At 30.3% G+C, this 22,613-nt stretch overlaps 1 protein-coding gene across 1 annotated transcript; it reads right to left on the bottom strand.

The window, feature by feature from the left end:
* Window positions 469–19,398, bottom strand: LOC18586565 (probable LRR receptor-like serine/threonine-protein kinase IRK). The gene is made up of 2 exons (XM_018128811.1): window positions 17,715–19,398; window positions 469–656 (listed from the first exon to the last, which is right to left on the bottom strand). Exons 1-2 carry the CDS (start codon window positions 19,396–19,398, stop codon window positions 469–471), a joined length of 1,872 nt encoding a protein of 623 aa, XP_017984300.1.

The raw sequence follows: 22,613 nt of genomic DNA, 5'->3' as shown, positions 1-22,613 counted from the left end.
TAGTGGGGTACCCAAAAACACGTTAAGCCTACAGTTTCAACCATTTTAAAGGTTTATTAACAAAGAATTAGTAAGTAGTATAAAATCGAATAAAAAAAAGAAAAAAAAAAGAGTGTTATCATTGATCAAATCCTGATATGAATGTAATTCCGGGCTAGAAGAACAAGTTTAAATTAAAAAAGGGTCGATGAATAGAGATTGTTTTGTGGAAAATATTGTCAAAGCACAGTAAATTTGAGAACACTATTTAGTTTTAATCTTGATTAGTAAAAAGTTTGACTGCACATTTATCTTTTAGATTTGGTAACTTTTGAAAAGCTTGTTTCTTAATAGTCCCACGTGTCTTTCACGTTTAAATAGTGGGAAGATAAGTTCGGTGTTTTTTCCTCTAGAATTTTGGAGCTGGTGAAAGTGAGCGCAACTCAAGTGGCTTTAATTTGTTCATAGTCGCCTTCCCAACTAATGATCTCAGAAACCCCAAACATTTTCCCCACCCCGTCTGCAAGAAATAGCCAGAAATAATCTCCCGGCTACAACCCCACAATCATCAGAACGCTCAGAGAATCTCTCTAGCACAGAATCAACAAATTCTGATATTCCAGAAAGTGTTGAGTCTCTCCCACAGATGTTCCTTACAAAACCACATGTCCAAATCTCTCATAAAGATAAAAACATTAGCATTACCAGCAACCACAATATTTTTTTTATCAGATTCATAGCACATCAGTCGCGTATTTCAGCTCCCTTGCCTATTTGCATTCAAGGGTAGCCCAATAAGTTCAAAGGTTTAAAACTAAATATTCAAATGAGGTTTTTTTTATTGAAATTAAAAAAAATTATTAAAATTTTATTCTTCTAGCTTTTTGAGATGTAAAATTTTTAATTAAACTTTTATAATCAAGTTCTTCTAATATTTCTTTTTCAATTGATAATATAGTCAATCCATTTAATCTTTCTTGAGACATTGTTGATCTTAAATAAGATTTTATTAATTTTAATTTTGAAAAGCTTCTTTCTCCTAAAGCAACACTTACTTGAATTATTAACATTATTCTAAAAATATTTAACTATTATAATTATCTTATATTTTTTAAATGACTAATATAAAATCAACAATCAAAATTTTTAATTCAAATAAATCAACTATCACATAAAATAAAAATAATATAACACTATAATATAAATCTAAATTAAAGTAAAAAAATCTGTAAAGATTAGAACAATAGTACCTAATTGTTGAATGCTTATTGCAAACCGCAAATGAGGCTCACAGCTTTATGAAGATAATAAAAGAACAGACTTCTTATGTATTCTTTGAAAAAAAATTGAAGTTAAAGAAAGAAAGAGTAAAAGAGAAAGGAAGATTTCAAAAGTAGATATTATACATTGAAAAAAATAATTGGTTTTATATATAGGAAAAAAAATAGTTGTTGAAAATCATTAAATGCTTTGATTGAAAATAAAAGAAATAAGTGAGAAAAAAAATAGTTGTTGGAGATGATTAAGAACCTGTTTGACCTGGTTTTTTTCTAACTTAAAAGCTATTATAAAGCTCTTATGAAAAATAATAACTTTTAAAATTAACCTAAAGTTGTTTGATAAATTTCTTCTTATAAGTTCTTTTTTATAAGTTATAATTTTGATTAAAATTATCATAAATGGTATTTCTTTTTTTTAGAGGGTAATATTTTAATTATCTTTAACAGATGAGGATATTTTTGGAATAAAAATTAAAATTCTCTTGCATTTTTAAAAGAAGAGAAGAAAAAGCTCATCTGAAGCTCTTTTTTCAAAAATTTGTTCTTTAATAAAAGCTACTTTTTTTTAAGAGATTTTCAAAATTTATGTTTAACCTGACTTTTACTTTTAAGAGATAAATAAGTTGAAAAAAAGTAAGGCTAAACAAGCACTAGATACATATAACTATTAGTTTATTGGAAATAAGAGAACATAGTTGAGAATTAATAGCATTCTAGAAATAAGTAATAGAAAATTGAGATTTATTAGACACATAATTAAAAAAAGTAAAAGAACAAATAATTTTATGAATTATTTTTTATTTTTATATATTTTTTAATTTTTATGTATTTTTAATATAATTAATTATATTATAATATTATAAAATTATAAATCTTTCTTAAAATTAGGGCCTCTCCAAATTTGGGGCCTAAAGCCCTTGCTTGGGTGGCTTCACCCAAGGGTCAGCCCTGTATGCATTAGCATAGAAGTATATTATCCAATAATTTTGGTTGGAGTCTAAGATTGGTCCATGTAAGATTGGACCACGTAGTACAGAGCCAATCATTTGGTGAACTTCTACTAATGGAATAAAAAGAAAGCACTTAACTTGAAAGATCTCATTGATCCAATAATTTAAGTTCCATATAAACCCAAAGTTGAAGAGATTTTGTAAGGTCTTTTAACAATGTTAGAAATGTTAGCTCAATGAATAAATGGCAAGAATGTCCAAGAGGAGGTGAATTGGACTTTAAAAATTTCTTTTGAAATTAAGTATAAAAATCAAGACTTTTTGCAACCAAAAAGTTTTTCTTGTGTCAAAAACAAAACAAAAGATTTTCTAAGGCAAATATAGCAATAAATCACAATACGGAAACTTGAGAAACTAGAAGCAACTGAAGTAGTCAACTATAAAAGATTTCTAGTCAACTATGCTTGTGAAGAACTCATTTTAAAGCAATTTGAACTTCTTATAGTTGACTCCAATAATCTTGTAGTCGACCCTTAACCAGTAAATTGTTTTCACAACTTATAGAGGAAGTTCCAAGGAAGGTTTTGATGCATATGTAATTCTTTATCAAAACTACTAAATTAAATGCAAGCAAATTATCAATCTTGAGATGCTTAAACCATTTTTCAAGTGAAATCAAATAAGAGATAATCAAGTGATGATAGTTGAAAAAGATTTAGCAAAGATCCAACCCAATATGTGATAAGTATAAATCAAAGCATAATAAATTTGTAAAATGAGTTTTCCAAAGTCAAGTGCAATAATTTAAAGCAATGATAAAAATGAAAATGAAGACACAAAGATTTATAGCGATTCTACCTTCTCAAAAGCTTACATCCACTCCCTTAGCAAACTAAGGAATTTCCAATCCACTCAAAAAGATTCTTGCTTTTTAACGAGAAGCGATAACCCTTACAACAACTTTTCACAAGATCAAGCTATAACCCATGGTTTTAACGAATTCATCACAAACTCATGGTTTTAACAAGATCACCATAAACCCAAACACTAACTTTTCAAAACTAAGTTAAAACTTTTACAAGGATAGCAACAGTACCTCTAAAAGGTAGATTTTTCTAAGTGGGTCCAATGGAGGAAGAATTCCTAACATTAGGTATAAAGATAGGATATAAAGATTGGAATGAATACACAAAGAAGGTTTAAGCTTAAGAAGGCTTGGTTTTGCTTGGTTTCATCTCTTTTCTTTTCAACACCATGATCTTCAAGAGTTTGGCCCTTTTTCTTTCTTCTTCCTTAACCTGAAATGCTTCCCAATGGTCTTTTTTATAGGTGAAAGAGTCTTGGAGCCATTTGAGGTGATTAGAGCAAGAAACTAGCTATTTTCTTTTTGAACTTTGTGTCTAACGGTCACTTGTAGTCGAGTATGGAAGTTCTCTAGTCGATTATTTGCCATAAAGATTGAATTTTTTAGATCTGACTTGGTGTAGTCGACTGCCACTTGCTTAAGGTCGACTATGGCTTCATAAAAGCTTGGATTTTACATGTTTACTTCCCAAGAGTCGACTATAGTAGTTACAGGGTCGACTATGGTTGTTTCTTTTCGAAAACTACAATAGTTTAGCCTTTTTTGATGCAATTTTGACCTCAATCTTATTTGAATTGGATGAAGTGATAATATAAAAGTTGTAGCCCTATCTCTTAGCTTTCCAATGATTTAGAAATCACTTCAATTGAACTTCTTTAGTGAGAGTTATGTTTGAAATACCACTGCATGTACAAAAGACGCACTTAGCCATATTTACATGATTTATCGCCATAAGATCGACTTGCCTTACTCTATGATCAATTGGAGCTTTGTTCCTTCAAGATTCCTTGACATTTTGGTACTTAAATTCAGCTATTTCTTCCTTGCTTCTTCCTTGTGATCAAGTGTTGAGTTAAGAATGAACTTTTTGGCTTGAGATAACCTTAAGGTTCTTTGAATGCTTTGAGATGAACTTCACAATTTTAGAACCTATCTTGCAACTTCAACATCTCAAAGATAAATGTTAAAAGGATCATAAATAAAAGTCTTTCAAGAAAATTTAACATTGATACAATTAAGTCATTTAAGCTTGTAAACATTTGGTAAGCAAGTGAAAATTCAATGACTTCAAGAATTTACACAACTAATATGAACAAGCTTATGAGAATTAAATCATTTCAAGGATTTGTTAAGAATCACTCAAATAATATTCAAGCAAATTAAGGTCATTTTATCATAATCAAAACTATAATCATTTTAAAGCTAACAAACGATAGCAACAAATCATAGAAACAAAATCAAGGATTCAAAATTGCATTGATTGCTGCTTGATTAATTGCCAACAGTCTTGTGCTAAGTTTCTTGTTGAGATTTTGCACATGTTTTATTTGATTCAATGCTATTGTGCAAGTGTTCTTATTTTTATAATCTTTGGTAAGGCTAAGTTACTTCTACACTTTCTTTCAAAAGGGCCAAGGGAGGCTTCCATAGACCAAGTTTGATTCGTAGATTTTAAATGTAGATCTAGAAAAAAGTTTGGTAAGAAAGTTGTTTGGGTAGTTGATAGAACAAAGTTTATGACAATGGATCCCAAGGTTATTTTTTTCTTAACAAAATGGTAATTGATTTTGATATGTTTGGTTCTAATATGCAAAACGAGATTGACAATCATTTGAAAGGCAAAAAGGTTGTCATATAAAAAGAAAGCTGGTTGTGATGTACAAAGGTGTTGTCGGATTTACCACGCAAGTGCACATATCGTTAACAAGTAATATAATAGAAAGTAAAGCATAGTTCTCATGAGGAATTGTACTAAAATCTTGCTAAGTACTAAAATTAACACAATTTAATCTTATCCAAACAACCAATTTTTAAAACTACTAAAATTAAAGAAACTAAAACTAAGAACAAGAATCACAATTTAAACAGAATTTATCAACCAAATAGGACCTAGAATTACAATATCCCCCCTCACAATTTACATCTCTTCTACTCTCTCTTTACTTACTAGATAGGCTTAAGTGATTAACCTAGAATTTTAATGCATTTAAAAGTCTCCATCGAGGTTCTTATAAAAATATCTCTCTTAACCAATTCACTATATGTCTATGCAAATTGCAATTAAGAAAGCCTCATTAAGCTTAGATTTTAATATTGACTACATATGACATGCAAGTATATGTCTACCTCACATGCAAATCAAATCGTTCATCTCATGCAATTGATATTGAACATATGTTATTTCATCTAAGCCTTACACTAAACTCCTTCTCTCAATTCTATTTAGATTACCAAATCAGTTTAATTGGTGGCCAATCAATCGGACGTATTAAGAGCAAGATTGAAACAAACAACTCAAGCACAATCAATCATAAGCAAAAGAGAGTATTAAAAATTCAAACTACATGTTGGAGTCAATTGTAATTTTAGATGAGAAAATTATTTCCTCATAACTACTAAAAACATCATCCAAAAAAGTTTAACTATTAACACTAAACAAAGAAAATATAAAGAGAACTAAAGAAGAAAAGATAACTAAGATTCGTCAGGTCTTCAATCTTTAATCTTCAAGAATCTTTCCTAACTCTCTTGCTTGCTTGACAGCTCTTTTTCTTCAGGGAAAACTTATCTTAATTGTAGTTCTCAAGTGCTCTAAAAAGGTTTTTAAATAGAGCTCAAAATTTTACTCAAATTGAAAGTTCAAATTTTTTGAAACTTGAGTTATTGTGTCGACTTCGTGGTGCCACTCCTTCAACACCACAGTGTTGAGCTCTCTGACTTGGTTGGCCATACATTCAAATTCATGGTGCCATGGCACCCATGCATCCATGGCTACAACACCCAAAGTTTTGTCTTGCCATATGTTGTCTGTTGCACTACATCGACTTGTGACACAATTTTCTCCTTTTTTTAGGTTGAACTGAGTAAAGTGGTAAAAAATGAAAGTTGTATCTCTGTCTCTTAGCTTTTCATTGACTTAGGAATCATGTAAATTGGAGTTCTATAATGAGAGTTATGCTCAAAATATTGGAACATGTCCAAGAGAAACATAAATCTTTTATGCACTTTTCTTTAGCAATTCAAGCCTTCTTCAATTGCACAACTATAAAAACAACAAACTAATTAATAATAACTAAACTAAAAGCAAATTATCATCAAAATAACATAAAATAACTTAAATTAAATTGACCGAACATGATTTACTTAAACCTAAACAAATAAATAAAAATACTTAATTTCTAAACTAAATCTTAAGAACTTAAACAATTTAATTCTCAAAAGGTGAAAAAATAACTCTATAACATAGAGTTATCAATAGGCCAAGGTCTTAGAGAATGTAGGATATCCATGCAAATTCAGCAATCGTGGAGGTTAATGCCTTATATTCTACCTTTGCAGTTGATCTGGCTACACTAAACTGTTTTTTTTTTTTTTAGCTCCAAGCAATGCAACTACAGTAAAAGAATGTGTAATACTCTATTGTAGATCTTCTTGTTAGTAAACAACCTACCCAATCTACATCAAAATAAGCTAACAACAAGTAAATCACATAAGAACAATTTGACACAATATGTGATTGTTCCTTTAACATATCTGATTATCATTTTTCCAATCTAAAAATGATATTGGGTAAGAAAATGCATAAATTGAGATATATAATTCACACTATATGTTATGTTTGGTCTTGTACATGTAAGGTACTTTAGTCTTCCAAAAATACTTCATTAATGTTTTGTATCTAAAAAAAGTTGTGTTCAAGTAGGTTCAATTTTAAAAGGCAAAGGAGTAGCAATAGGCTTGCAATCTATTATATCGGCTTTGGCAAGTAATTCAAATGCATATCTAACTTGATTAAGAAGAAGAATTTGAGAAAATTTATTTATCTCAATACCGAGAAAATAATGAATGTAACCAAGATCTTTCATAAAGAATTCATTTCTGATTTCATGAATAAAGTCATCAACATATGCAGATCACTACCAGTTATAATGATATCATCTACATATACAAGTAAATATATAATGCCATGCAACTTTTTTCTAACAATAAGAGAAGAGTCCGCTATGTTGCAATTAAAACCAATAAAAAAAAGTTGAAATGATCCAACTAGGCACAAAGAGCTTGTTTGAGGCCATATAAAGATTTCTTGAGCTTGTAGGCATGGTTTGTCTACGCAGGAGATTGTTCAATGTAAATAGGTTTTGAAAGGTAACCATGGAAGAAAGTATTCTTCACATCGAGTTACTTGATACTCCAATTATTGGCTAAGGAATAATGAAGACAATACAAATAGTGGTAAGTTTGACAACTAGGGAGAAGGTCTTTGCAAAATCTAGGCCTTGTCCTCGAGAATATCCTTCAGCAACAAGAAGAACTTTCAATCTCTCTAAGGAACCATATGCTTTAAGTTTAGTTTTGCCTGCCCACTTATAGCCAATAACATTCATGTCTATAGTTCTTAGAACAAAGTCCCAAGTGTCATTCTCATGAAGTGTAGTAAGCTTTTTTTTTCATAACTTGTAACCATCCTAGGTGTTAAAGAGTTGCTTTTATGGTTCTAGGTTCTAGGGGTATTTGTGTTAAGAGTGCACAAGCTAGTGATGTATATTTGGGTTTTGGTTTAACAATACCATTTTTAAATCTTGTGGCTATTGTTTTGGATTGAGATAAAGGTGTAAAGTGCTATAGAGGTTGAGCAATGTGACTACTATTGCTTCTTGTAATCATGTGTTGATTGTTGAATTGACATGTAGGTGAGGAAGGAGAATTGATATTTGGTGCCATGATGGTTGAAAGAGTTTAAGACTAAGGAAATGGTAAATCAAATTCCTTTGAAAGCTCTATAAAATCGATAGGGAATGAAGTTATGTGTTGTTGTGAATTTTTAGAAATTTAGTCATTGTCAAGCAAAGGGCTTGTGATTTCAAGAACGGGTTCACGAACTAGCAAAAAGTTCTCAAGAATAGATTCATTTCCAAATAGAAATTTTGAGTTTATAGAAATATGCTCACAAATAGGTAAAGGATTTTGATTTAGTAAGGATTTTGATTCAATAATACTTGGAAGAAAGTTTTGGAATTGTTTTGGAGGTGGAGTTAACAAACCTTTTGTTTCACAAAAAGGATTTGATTTTTCATCAAAGATCACATGACAAGAAACATACATATGCCTTGATGGTGGATGGTAGCATTTATATCCTTTATATACTTCAGTATAACCAAGAAACACACAAGGTAGATATCTTGGATCCAACTTTGTTTTGGCAAAATTTCGAAGGTATGGAAAACATTTACAGTCAAAAATTTTGAGATACGAGTAGTCAGGTTGTTTTCTGACCAGTATTTTATAAGGATTGTCACACTATAAAACTCATGAGGTTGTTTGTTGATCAACCACACAATTGTTCCAAATGCTTCATTGCTAAACAACTTAGGAATATTGCCATGAAACATCATTGTGAAACCTATTTTAGTGATATTTCTATGTTTCCTTTTTACAAGACCATTATATTCTGGTGTATCAATGTAATATATCTGATACTTAATTCCATGGTTAGATAAGTAGGCATTGAATTTAGTCTTTAAATTCTCCTCCTCCATCTAATTGGAAAATTTTGATCACCTTGTCAAACTAATTCTGTACATATTTATGAAACTCAATAAAACATTGCAAAAAGTCATATTTTTGTTTTAATGGAAATACCAAGCAAATCTTGTGCATTCATCAATAAAAATAACATAATATTGAAAGCCTTGATGTGATAAAAGAAGTGTTTTGCCTCATAAATCACAATGAATGATAAAAATTGGTTTTTTGCAAAAATCATCATTAATTAGAAAAAAGAGTCTACATGATTTTTTCATTTGATAGTTATTGCATATATGTGTATTACTGAAATTATTATATTAGAAATAAGACTTTGTATCTTTAAAATTTTACTTACAAGCATTTAAGGATGCCATAATCTTACATACCATGTTATGTCTAAAGCAACATGAGATCTGTTTAAGGAGAAAGCTATTGGATTTTCAAGTTGCGAGTTGTACAATCCACCATTTCTAAGTCATGTTGCTATGTTCTGCTTTCTTCTTGTCCTTTATCACAAAACTATCATATGAGAATTTGCAAATATATAGACAATTAGTAGTTAGCTGACTCATAGAAACTAAATTTTTCATTATCTTTGGCACAACCAAAACATTATTTAATTTTACATTAGAGTTATTAATATTAATAGATGTAGAACCAATGTGTGAAATATCTAAAGCATGTCCATTTCCTACCATGATTTTATTTGGTCTTTTATATGAAACAACATTATCTAGCTTACCAAGATGGGTAGTTATATAGGAGGATCCACCAGTGTCTAGGTCCCAAGCTTCATCTTGAAAATTTGAGATAGTGAATGTTGCAAAGGCATGGGAAGCTTGGAAAAACATGTCAGTCTGGTAAAATCTGGCAACAATTCAATGTAGTGTGTCTTGGCTTTTGAGAAATCTAGCAAACTACTTGATTGTCTTTATCTTTTTTAAAGAAAGGCTTGTTAGATGTTATACAAGGTTTTGCACCTAAGATGCCATATTTTTTACTACTGTGATTTGTTTAAGCAAAGCCTTGACCTTATGACGAAAATGTAGGTTGTTTGAACTTGTTATTGTAATTCCTTTGGTTCCCTCTTACTCAATGATAAAATTGTTAACTTTCAAAATTATTACTTGCCTTCATTGTTTCATTTCTTTGTAGTAAGGGTATAAGTTCTCTAAAAGATGGAATTGGTAGTTTCATCATTGCAATAACAAAATATTCATATCCAAAACCAAGACCTCTAAGTAATTAAAAGATTTTGGTTTGATCACTTTTAGGTTTGCCAATGGCAACAAGGTCATTGTAGATGTTCTTTGAATTTCCTAATATACTTAGAAATTGACAAATTGTCTATTCGATGAGCCTAAAAAGTCTATAAAAGATAAAACTCTCTCTCTTGAGACCCATGAGCAAAAGCTTCAATAAGTGCTTTCCAAATGTTAGATGAAGTTTCAAGCCTCACAACCAATCCAAGTACCTCTTTTGTTAAGGTCTTGGTAATCCATCCTTGAAGTAGAGCATCAGATTTCTTTCAAGCCAAATATGCAAGGTTTATCTCAAGAATTTGAGATGAAGTGGAAATTGTTGGTTCAAGCATAGGGTTTCAACCATCGATGAAGCCTAACATATCTTAACTCTCTATCTAACCCATGATTTGAGTTTCTCACAATAAAAAATTAGTTTGATTCAAATGAATTGAGATAAAATTGTCCACATCAAGGGTTGAAGCATATAGGTATTATGATGGTGCCATTAAGTTTAAAGAAAATAAAATGATTAGACTTAATAAAGTATAAATAGCATTAAAAAGCTAACAGAATGGGAGAAGTAAGAAAATAAAATATTTTGATAGAAAAAAATAATAGATATAGACAAAAGGAGTAAGACAATTTTTTTTTGAGAGATAATTTTTTTTTTTTTTGAGAAGAAACGGGTGGCCTTTTAAAAGAAAGGGAGAGGAAGGTTTTAATTAGACAAATTAAAAAAAGAAGTATTTTTTATAGAAAAAAGTAACAAAATAGACAAAAAAAAGACATTTTTATTTATGAAGAAGTAGATGAGTTTCCATAAGAAAGATAAAGGAAGGTCTTGTCTTAATAAGAGAACATTGACTGCTAGAAAAAAAAACAAGATGGAGTGGCTTTAGGAAAATAGATAGTGTTAATCGAATTTGACTTGTAAACTAACCCAAAAGCTATTTTTTAGGTAGTAGAATAAAATTAGGCCAATTAACAAAAAATTGACAAAAGGGAAAGAAATTGAACAGAATATCTAGAGAAAGAGAGAAATCAACGAGAAAGAGTTAAAATAAACAAAAAAAAAGGCAAAGAAAATTGTGTTGACTGGGAGACCACCAACATCGGTGATGAAAATATAGAGAGAGATAGAGGTGGAGTGATAGAAGAGATGAGTTGTGACAAAAAAAATGAGGAATATTAATATGTTCTCATAGCTCTGATACTATGAAGAAATTTTAATAGAGTTTGAAGAATTTTAGATAGATTAAGGATGAGACAAAGATGAAGAGTAAAGGAACAAGAAAGATGCGTGGTTAAGTCTACTGAGTTTTCTTCCATACTTTTTACATCAGGGTTACAAGGTTTGTATAGACAAAGTTGAAAAGGTTTTGTAAAGTCTTCTAATGGTAATAACAAATCACAAAAACAAAATCAAGGATTTAAAACTACGTTAATTGCTACTTGATTAGTTACCAACAGTCTCATTTTAAGATTCTATTGAGATTTTGCAAATGTGTTTTATTTGTTATCTATTGTCTTTGATCCAATGTTGTTGTGCGGGTGGTATTGTTTTTGTAATCCTTGGTGAGGCTGAGTTACTTCTACAAATAGTTAGTTCACATTTGTGGAACCTTGGATTAAAGAAATGGTCATGCATGTGTTCACATTTGTGGAACCTTGGATTAAAGAAATGGTCATGCATGTATGCACAACAATGTTGGCAATGTATGGCATTATAATTTACTCACGAGCATACAACACTATCTTGAGTATTGCAAAATTATGGGGAGAATTAATAGCTCTTGACAATAGAACTATGAATTGTGAAGACTTCAGCTATAGGAAGATGAAAATCTATATTGATACTGTTAAGATAATTATACAAATTGTTTAGTTAGAGCTATTATACAATATTATTATCTAATTAGACTATAATATCTTATTAGAGTTATACTATAATAATGTTAGTTAGTTACAGTTAGATTATGAATAAGATTAGAATTGGCCTTATATATATATGCTTATTTATTTGTGTAACATACATAATTTAGATTTCTCAATACATAATATATCTTTATCTGTAATTTATACAATTTTATATTATACAAGATTTTTCGTTCTTCTACCATGGTAACAAAGCCACCTTGGTTGTTAGCAAACCTTGTTTCACATGTCCCATGCCTTGTTTCACATGCTTTACTTATCGATAGCTCTATGCTTCGATTGTCCATGTATTAACGTCTTCTGGCACTACAATTTATTTGATACATTCACTGCCACATGTTCTTGTAACATCATTAGTATTTCAATTATTTATGTCGTGTTTCACCACGTCATCCTTTATTTCGTGTTTCGCCACGTATATCTTTTATGTTGTGTTTTACCGTGTCATCTTTATGTTGTGTTTCATCACGTCACTTACCATGAGTTTTCCCACTTTTATCTTTTATGCCATATTTTGTCACGTCATCCTCTGTGTCATGTTTCGTCATAGCACTTGCAACATGTTTCGCCATGTTATCTTTTGTGTTGTGTTTTTCCATGTCATTACATCATGCAACCTCTAATTGATTGTAAGACTTAGTTGATCTTAGTTTTCAAACTCAAGTTGGCATGTACCATACCATCTTGAGTTTGAAAGGGAGTGTTAAAATAATTATACAAATTATTAAGTTAGAGTTGTTATTCAATACTATTACCTAGTTAGACTACAATATCTTATTAGAGTTATGCTATCATATTATTAGTTAGTTAGAGTTAGACTATGAATAAAATTATGATTATCCTTATATNNTATATATATATATATATATATATATATATATATATATATATATATATATGGTATTTTTCTATGTCTTTTGTGGTTATGTTTGGATTATTAGCCATTGATGAATATGTTGGAGACGTGAGGTGAATTGGTTGGATTAGGTTCTTTCTTGTTGTATATTAGTTGGGGTTAAGGAATTATCTATTCCTTATAAATTTGTCCTAATATTGGATGGTACTAAAGAAACAAAAGCTCTAGTTATCTGTTTTATGATTTGTTGTGAATGACTTATCTCCTGAAATATTTAAGCTTCTAATAGCAACAATGGTGTGTCATACACCAAAAGATTATCTTGGAGGCATTCTTAAAGGTATGCTAAAAACTAGTTCTACAGATCCATCTAGGGATGTCACTGGGTACCTTATTACAGGGTACTCGCGAGTACCCGACCCAGTTATATAGGGTTAAGGTACCCTATAATCGGGTTCGAGTAGTAATTTTACTAATCATATTAGGTTCCGGTACCATCGCTTAGGTACCCAATACTTGAACCCTGATTATATTTTTTTAATTTTATGTAATTAAAGATAAACCCATATTATTAATTAAATTAATTCATAAAACTATGATTATTAATTAACTTGTAATATCTTTTAATACATATATTTTATATATTGTGTTAATTTATAAAGAATATAATTACTATTATATATATACTTTTATTATATATACTTTAAATATGAACATATTTATTTTCTGTTTTGCGTTAACGTTACAGAAATTATAACTTATAAAATAATTATTTATAATATATACTTTGTGTATGTGAACTTATAAAATATATACCTAAAAAGAAATTGTATGATTAGAATAATTTTGGAATGTAGTTATTTTTTCAATTTTATGGACAAACCTATATAGCTTTTTTAAATTTGTAATGTTTAAGTTATTGTTTGAATTGTTTTTAATTATTTAAGTTGATATTTGAGATATTTGTCTTTGATTATTTAAATTTAAATTGTATTATTTATGTGCTTTTATAAATTTAATTATTGATGAATTATAAGAAATATGGATGAAAATATTATTGCATATAGATACGAGGTACAGATTTGGGTTCAAATAATTGGGTATCCATGAGGAGTATTTTAATAATTTTTTTACATAATAGGATTTTTAAACGAGTTTAGGTAATTATCAGGTAGTTAGTCTTTGTTAGGGTTCTAATTAGGATAATAATTTTAAAATATATTTAGGTAATTATCGAGTTCAAGTACTCTATTTTTTAATTAGGTTCAAGTTTACGTACCTCAAAATTAACAGGTACCCTACCCATTGACATCCCTAGATCCATCTCTATATTGGGCTACATCGTTAATTCTTGTATTTTGGATGGGAACAATAATCGTAACTCTTCCAAGCCTCCATCTACTTAGGAGTTAGACTTGTGCCAATGTATGATCCTTGGTATGGCAGTATGGGATCTAGACATGTCTATTTGAATTAAGAGAGTTTCTCCTTTGAAGTTGCAGATAAAAGCCTTAATATTTATCACAGAATACATAGCCTTATAGTATAACAAATAAACTAAAGTCAATGGTTCAAATCATGACATCATCTTGTAATTATGTGTTTGGATTTAGAGTGTCAAGGAATTTGGGATATTCTTATCTTTAAAGGATACGATAAAATTTGAGAAATGTTGAAATGTATCAATCATCTACATAGGTTGGTTTCCATTACCTAATAAAGAGTCATTGAAATGGAGATGTCTTTTATCTTTGAGGGTTATAAGGATAGAAGTATTTAATCCTTCTTTTGTGAGAGGTTTAACTCCTACTTTACTTGAATTAATCCAAAGTGAATATAATTATATTTTTTATGTTTGAGTTTTTTCTATTATCTCTTGATTCAAGAGTTGGATATTTTCATATTGGCTTTGGATGGGTATTCCCTTTTCTTAGTTTTGATCAAATATCCACATAAAAGAATGTAGATACAAGTTATGGAAGGTTGATGATTTATTAATTTGGTTTTAAGGAACTCATGGGATTTTCTAGTTATCTATTTCTTGGATATGTTTTCGTAGTGAGCATTTTCTTCATTGACCAATTGGATTTGATTTAATATTGAGCTTGAAGAAGAAGTGGTTTTGAGAAATGGAAGAATTTTAATGTTATAAATTTTGTTTTCCTACAAAAAAAGGGGTTTCTATCAATGATGCTTTTGCAAAAGATGGTTCTGAAAGTGCTTTATTATTATTATTATTATTATTAAGATCTTTGATGATTTTGGACTTGAAGTTTACAAGCCCAAAGGCTTCATCTTTTGGATCTTACCAAGAGGAAGTCAACATCTTGGGCCAAGTCAATACTTTTATTGGAAGACTCATAAGCTTGCATGTCTTCATCTTCATTTTCGTCATCAGAGTTGATAGATTGGAGTATTTTTGCCATTATTATATAACAAAATGCATAAAAAAATTACTTCAAACTATTATAAAAAATCAAAATACAAAAGATATAGAAAAGAAAAACAAAGGAAAAAAAGTAAAAAATAAAATTAACAGAACAATAAATTGTTATGAATGCAGTAAATTTGGTCACATTTCAAAATTGTACAAAATCAATGAAAAAATCAATTAACTTCGCCCAGATGAAAAAATTGAATAAAAAAATTAATGAAATTCTGTTAGAATCAACAACATCAAACTATGAGACATCTAAAAACATACAATCTTCAGATGAATTCCAAGTATATTAAATACAAACGACCTCTCAATCTTAAAACCAGAAAAATCACAAGAATATAACATACATAATTTAGATTTTTCAATACATAATTTAGATTTTTTATGTAACTTATACAGTTTTATTTATTCAAGATTTTCCCTTCTTCTAACAGATACCGTGGAATTTATTGATGAACAATATAACTAACCATACTAGAAAAATTTTCAAGGTTCATGTTAAAGAAATGGAAATGAAAGAAGATTTGTACGCCTTCAATGAAGAAATTTTTGCATAACCTACATGGCTTGCCTCTATAACTTTTTTCTCCTTTTAGTTGTTTGTTGCATTATGTATCTTTTGCTGGAAGCTGTAACTACAGGGAACAAGAACGTTTTATACACTCAGCCCACTCATGTTATGCCTTTAAGTAAGATAGCAAGCAATATGTATGGGTTGTCGTTCTACTAATATTGGCCCTCAAGACCCTTCATATTGAATATTGTTCACATGCATTGATTGGGTCTCCGGCCCTGTGCTTTTGTGTTAGATAGCTGCTTAATTTTCCTATAGACATGCACCTATGCTTGGCAATATAAAGATTTTCACCATTGTCCAAGGCAATAACCCTTACATCAATAGAACCAACTATCATTTGTTCTGATCTAAATTTATCAGGAAAAAATCTCAGCCTCCTTGATTGTCTTCCCTAATAATTTATTATAAATTTCTGCTACAAGAAATAATAAATTGGCAGGATTAGGGTAAAAGTATCTCAGTGGATAGCACGCCATGGGTCATCATTTAATGTCACCACAGAGCTAACTCCTTTCAGTTGGATAGTCCAGTTTAGATCATGGGATCATCAAGTTGGAAGCATAAAGGGTTTCTTCCAGAGCAGAGTTTTATGAAGTTTTTCGGCTTGAAATCCACAAAAGGCCATGCCCATGTCAAAATTTTGGAGAGAACCATTAACCAGATTGAACAGTCGGGAAGTGTATTTAATTGCTCAAACAAGTATGGCAGACAGATATTTTTACATTCTTTTGTGCCTTCCAGGACAAGAACTGGTTTGGTTGACTCTTCTGAGAGCATTTACCATTGACGTTTAAGATTTGCTTACTCTGTACAACTCTCGGTGCCTTGCATCCTAGGTCTAAAGTCCAAATGTGCAGAATGTAGAATTTTAGTAATGCTTGGAACAAGTTTTTTCTAGTGTGATTGAAAGTTTAGGAAGAAAACTACAAAAGTATTCGGATTTACCCACAATTTCAAATTCAGATTTGCTGCAAATGTTTGATTTCATGAACCAAAAGTTTTGCTTTAAAGATCATTTATTTAAGCCTGAATTGCAATTCCAATTGATATTCAAACAAAAAAAATTTTCCTTGGATTTAATATAATTTTGACATTATTAGTTTTGAGAAAGAAATCTACTTTTGTGCTTTACTTCTTAAAAAGAAAAAAAAAGTTCTTGACTTCTAAAATTTTCTTTAAAAAATAAATTTTTCAAAAACGAAGAAATATTTTCATAATTAAGCTCAAAGAAAGTCCAAAAAAATTTTACTTTGCAAATATTTATTTTTGGACTAAAATATTTAGTGAAAAATATTTTTTTGAAAAGTCTCTTAATTTGTTTCTTATGCCTTAAGCTTTAAAATGACTTTCAAATGATTAATGCTTGAATTTCCGAAGGTTGATTAAAGGAAAGTCAAAGGAAAGAGAAGGAAACAACAAATAATGTGAAGGATATGCTCAATTCTCATAACTTTTGCTACTGATTATCCTTCCCATCCTGTTTTCCTAATTTTGTATCCTTCAACTCATGATGAGATATGGGGATAAATAGAGCTAAATCACCAAGCAATTACTTATCAGGCAAATGATGTTTCTGTTTTTTAGATTTTTTTTTTCTAATTTAGCATCAAAGTGACAACAAATCGGAGGATAAAGTGAACTCTGCTTCCATATTAGAAGGGATAATTGCACATTAAAAGGAAAAAAAAATCATAGTACATTTTATTTGAAGAGTACTATTGGAGTTCTTAACAGCACTGACGTTTAACTACATACGCTCTAAAGTATATACAAATGATGCCACAAAAACCATATGCAATATTATCCAGATATTGAAAATACAAAAGTCTCCATGACTTACTGAATATAACAGGGCCTATTACACCAAAGAATCCAAACAAAAATCCAAATTCCACACTTAGATGAAACCAGTTCACTTTAGGTCCATTATCCACTTCTTCTTCTCCTACAGTGTTGCTTGGGGTCAGAGGGCTAGAAGTGTTATCCTTAGTTAATGGTGGTCCAAACAGCTCAGTGCCAAGAAAGCTAGATGCACTTAAGCTTTGGAGCTGAGTGCCTGATGGGATTTTTCCAGTGAGTTTGTTATTGGACAAGTTGAGGTAGCTCAAGAAGTTTAGCGCAGCCATACTTGATGGGATTCCACCAGAAAGATTGTTTTTTGATAAATCAGCACATTCTAATAATCTCATGGAACCAATGTTATCTGGAATCCTTCCAACCAATAGATTGTTTGACAAATTCAATGATATTAGACCTTTGAGACTTGTCACCTCCTCAGGGATGTCACCTGATAAATTGTTGTCTGAGAGATCCAACAATGCAAGTAGTTTAAGGGTAGCGCTATAATCCATTACCACTCCTTTCACCACAAGTGCTACATCGTCAAAAAAGCATCCCCTTGAGGTGTTATAAGATATCTTGCCATCTGAGTTATTTCTTGAGATCATCGCACTAAGATTCTTTATACAGCTTGGTATAATTCCTGATAAATTGTTGTGCGAAAGGTCCAGGATTTGAAGAGAAGATAGAGCACAAAATTCTTGCGGTATAGGACCATGAAATCTATTTGTTTGAAGGATGATAACAATTAATTTTGTGAGCCTCTCTCCCATCCATAGTGGTATTTCTCCAGAGAGTTGATTAGCACCAAAGTCAACAGTGAGCAATTCAGTACAATTTCTTAGAGAGAAGGGCACCTCACCCACTAGACTGTTGTTGCGCAGGTGCAAGGATTGAAGATGAGTTAAAGTTCCCATGGAACTTGGAATCTTACCACTAAAACTATTGTTACAAAATTTTATGGCCACCAATCTTGGCCATTGCTCCCAACAATCTGGTATTTCTCCTGAAAAAAGATTACAGCTAAGATTGAGGACTTCCAATCTCATCGGCTGATTCATTCTATAGCACAAAAAATGGGAAATAGATCCTGACAGGGCATTTTTAGAAAGATCCAGTGCAGTCACACTGACAGAGATACGAGGTAATGGACCGGTGAAGTTGTTGGAACTCAAGTCTAGCACAACAGAAGGATGACTCATTGTGAATAAATCTGAAATGTTTCCTAGGAATTGATTTCTAGAGATGTTCAGATAGTGCAGATGGGAAGTCAAGTTCCAAAACCAAGCAGGGATTGGAGTTTGTCCAAAATTATTATCGCTTAGATCCAAGTAAGATAAAGACTTCAAATCTAGTAAAGAAGGATTCAACTTACCGCCTAACTTCGGCCTTACAAGTGTTTCAGCTTTAGCCTTTAATGCACACCCACCCTGAGCACTTCCAAGGTGCAGCTCAGTAACACGGCCAGTTACATTGTCACAAACAACGCCGGACCAATTACAGCAATCTCCATTTCTGGTCCAATCAGCTAACATGTTTGAAGGGCCTTGGAGATCTTGCCTAAACTTCAGAAGAGCCTGCTTCTCACTTTTAATGCAAGTACTGTTGTGGATTCTGATGCAGAAGCTATGAGTAAATATGTTTAGACATAGCAACACCAAGAAGTTGATTGCAAAAGCATCCATTAACCTTAACCATAATTGCGAAACTTGGAAAGAGGCATTATAGAATCCATACTTGAGCCTTGGGATACTCTAGAAAACTTTTTTCTCACTATCTGTTTATGGCCAAAACCGCAAGAAAAGTCACTTTTAGCAGCGACATGAAGTTATTGGAAAAGCCCCCAGTTCTTCTCATTGACAGATAATCATTGGCACATAGTTTTTAAATTAATTTTTAATAAAATTACTGTCGGAATTCTCTTAACAGGCCATCGAAAACTTTTCAGAAAACATTCTTGTTGTGTCATGAAGGGAGAATTTTCGGTTGCCATGGATCCCATGTAATTTCTTTCGAAAAAGACAAGACTTAAGTTTCAGTCCTAAAGCTTTGAATTGGATTGGTACATACCGGAGAGAGTATTAAATTGTTGTGGTTTCCCGTCAAAGAAGCTTGAAACTTTTTATCAAAATAATAATTTCATTCCTCGTTTTTTCCATTTCATCCATGAATTAATCACAGATATATTATTTTTGGATTCTTTTGGACTCTGAAAAGCAAATGTGAAGCCAAGGCAGAACAATATTTTAGGGAAGAATCCCAATAACTTTTTGACTGGAAGTTTCCATCGAGAAGCTTGCTACTTAAGTCCGATGTCTCTTTCACACATTCATGTATTCTCATTTCCATTGAAAATCGGAGCTGGCGAGAGTGTTGTTTTCAACTCAAAAGATACTTTTGTAAGTTCACAATCATTCTAACACCAATAAGAGAGTACCTCGTAACATAAATTAGACCAATGAAAGCATGAGAATTGCCTTTTATTTATTTAATTTTTTTTACTAAGATGAGAATATAATTATATTGCTTGAAAAAAACATGAACTATGTAAAAAAATTTAAGTAATTTATTATTTTTTTATTATATTTAATTAAATTTTTGTATTTTTATTTTAAATTAATTATTGCACTTATAACTAATAATTGATTAATTGTCATTAATTAAAATATCTCTTATCATTTTATACTCACTTGAAATTAACATGAAAGGTGAAAAATATTATGTAGTTATGTTATCATATCACATCAACATGTTACATCATCATTCATTATAATATATCAACATACCGCACCAATATCACGTGACAGAAAATGATAAGTGTTATATTAACTAACAACCATTAATCAACCATTAATCATAAGAGTTTATTTAACTTAAAATAAAAGATATAAGAACTTAATAAAATACAACAAAAAGTAAAATTTTTTTTAAACAATTCAAAAGTTTTTCTTAAATATTATACCTTTCATTAAGAACACAAACTAATGCACTTATCATAAGACATTTATGAGTTAAGTCAAGCTAAGATAAGCCCAATTTACACTTTAAAAGTTTAAGCTTGGAGTTTGACTCGATCAACCCATATAAATCGTAATTATTATTAAAATATAAAAAATATATATTTTATATTAATATGTAGATATTATTTATTAATATAAAAATATAGTTGGACCAGATTGGGTCAAGCCTAGATTTAAATATTTATAGCGAAGCCCGACTGCATTGGGCCAAGCCTTGGGGCTTAGGCAGGCGGCCTAGCCCGTGGATACTTCTAAGTGTTGCTTCCCTCCTCTATTTAACTAAAAGAATGCCAAACCAAGTATTTCAAATCCCTTTGCCAAACAAAACTGACCTAGTCTTTGAGAATATTTGCTGTAAATCAATATGAAATTTGGTGCTAAATTAAGTATCCTTGCATGCCAGCTGAGCATTGTTTAATTAACGATAATTCTACGAGAAGCTCATATTTATGATTCTCTTTCAACATTCTTGTATTTACAGTTCAAAAAACTAATCATTTCTTTAAAAGTTGTTTTACAGAATAAGAATAAACATAAAATGATTACAATTCACGAGTTAGTTTTACTATTGAAATGTTTCTAAAGAATTTAACTTGATGTTTTAAATAGGGAAATAGCTAAGAAGTTTTATTCTTAACTTCTTTTTTAAAAATATAAGTGCTTTTCTTTTTTTTTTCATTTTCAAGAAGCACGTGACACATTATTAACTGTCACTATATCATTAAGTCAAAATACTCGTTGAGTACGTAATATAAATGTGCTATTCTTATAATAAACGCATTCTTTCGCAATGGATACGATTAACATATTTTTAATAATAAACATGTTCTTCCCTTGATGAACATGTTCCATCTAAACATGGTTTTCCCATGTTATCCAATAAACACTTTCTCATTAATTATTTCTAAGAAACCGCTTCTACTTAATATATACGGGACCCTCAACAATTCATCAAAGGGACTAGAAATTTAACAGACTCTATCTCTAAGATATTCTCTCTAAAAAGTTGTTTCTAAACTTTTCCTAAATGTATTCTCTTTTTTACATAGCACTTTCTCTCTTATTCTCTGCGATACTTTGTCACTACATTTTCTATACTTTTTCCTAATTTGTATCTCTCAACTCATGCCACATGCATTTAACACTTCAAACACTGCTTCAATCTATCTCTCTGTTATTTCTAGTTCATCTCATTTTACTTATTGCAACATTATTTTTCTCCTTAACAAATTAATAAAGATTTAACACTTGAACAATTAGCGCACTGGTTGGTGTATAATTTTTTACTTAAAAAATAAAGTTCGAATCCTTTCTCCCTCAATTATAAAAAAAAATTAATAAAGATTTATACATTTGTATCTCCTACTATAATCTAATTTGTACTTTATAATTGTTTAAATCGTTATTAACACAGAAAATCAAAACCCTAATATATGCTGGCCATGAGCCCGTAGCTTGGTTATTAAAATGTCACCATTCAATTCTCTAATCTATTATTTTAGCACAAAATTTCAAAAAAAATCTTTTACAGACAATAATTAGGTGATTATAAGATATATGTATCGTTTCTAATAGAAAAATCACAACATTTCTTCTTTCTTTTATTTTTCCGTTCAAAAATAAAATATTAATTTTTGATTTTTCAACATGGGCAAAGATCATAGAATCTTAATTCCATAGAACCTTCTTTCCCCTTCAAAGGGGAAGGATACTCGCAATTATGCCAAACCCTACAACTCAAATGTCACAATTTTTATTACTATTATTATTATTTAATGAAAAAAAATTTAAATTTAATTTTTTAAGTGAAAAATTTTCAGATGCACAATATATCTTACTCTTATACTCATAATTTAATAAATTATCCTATCATAAAAAAA

This window comes from Theobroma cacao, chromosome 10, assembly GCF_000208745.1.
Source record: "Theobroma cacao cultivar B97-61/B2 chromosome 10, Criollo_cocoa_genome_V2, whole genome shotgun sequence".
Taxonomy (NCBI): domain Eukaryota; kingdom Viridiplantae; phylum Streptophyta; class Magnoliopsida; order Malvales; family Malvaceae; genus Theobroma; species Theobroma cacao.
The sequence above is the reverse complement of the archived record's forward strand: the minus strand, read 5'-3'. Positions and strand labels throughout refer to the sequence as shown.

Excerpts from the sequence above, each read along its gene's own strand:
- LOC18586565 (XM_018128811.1), bottom strand. The coding sequence starts at position 19,398 with ATGGATGCTTTTGCAATCAACTTCTTGGTGTTGCTATGTCTAAACATA. Across the intron at positions 657-17,714 it reads AATAGGCCCTGTTATATTCA|AGATTTGGACATGTGGTTTT; the intron begins GTAAGTCATGGA and ends TATCTTTATGAG.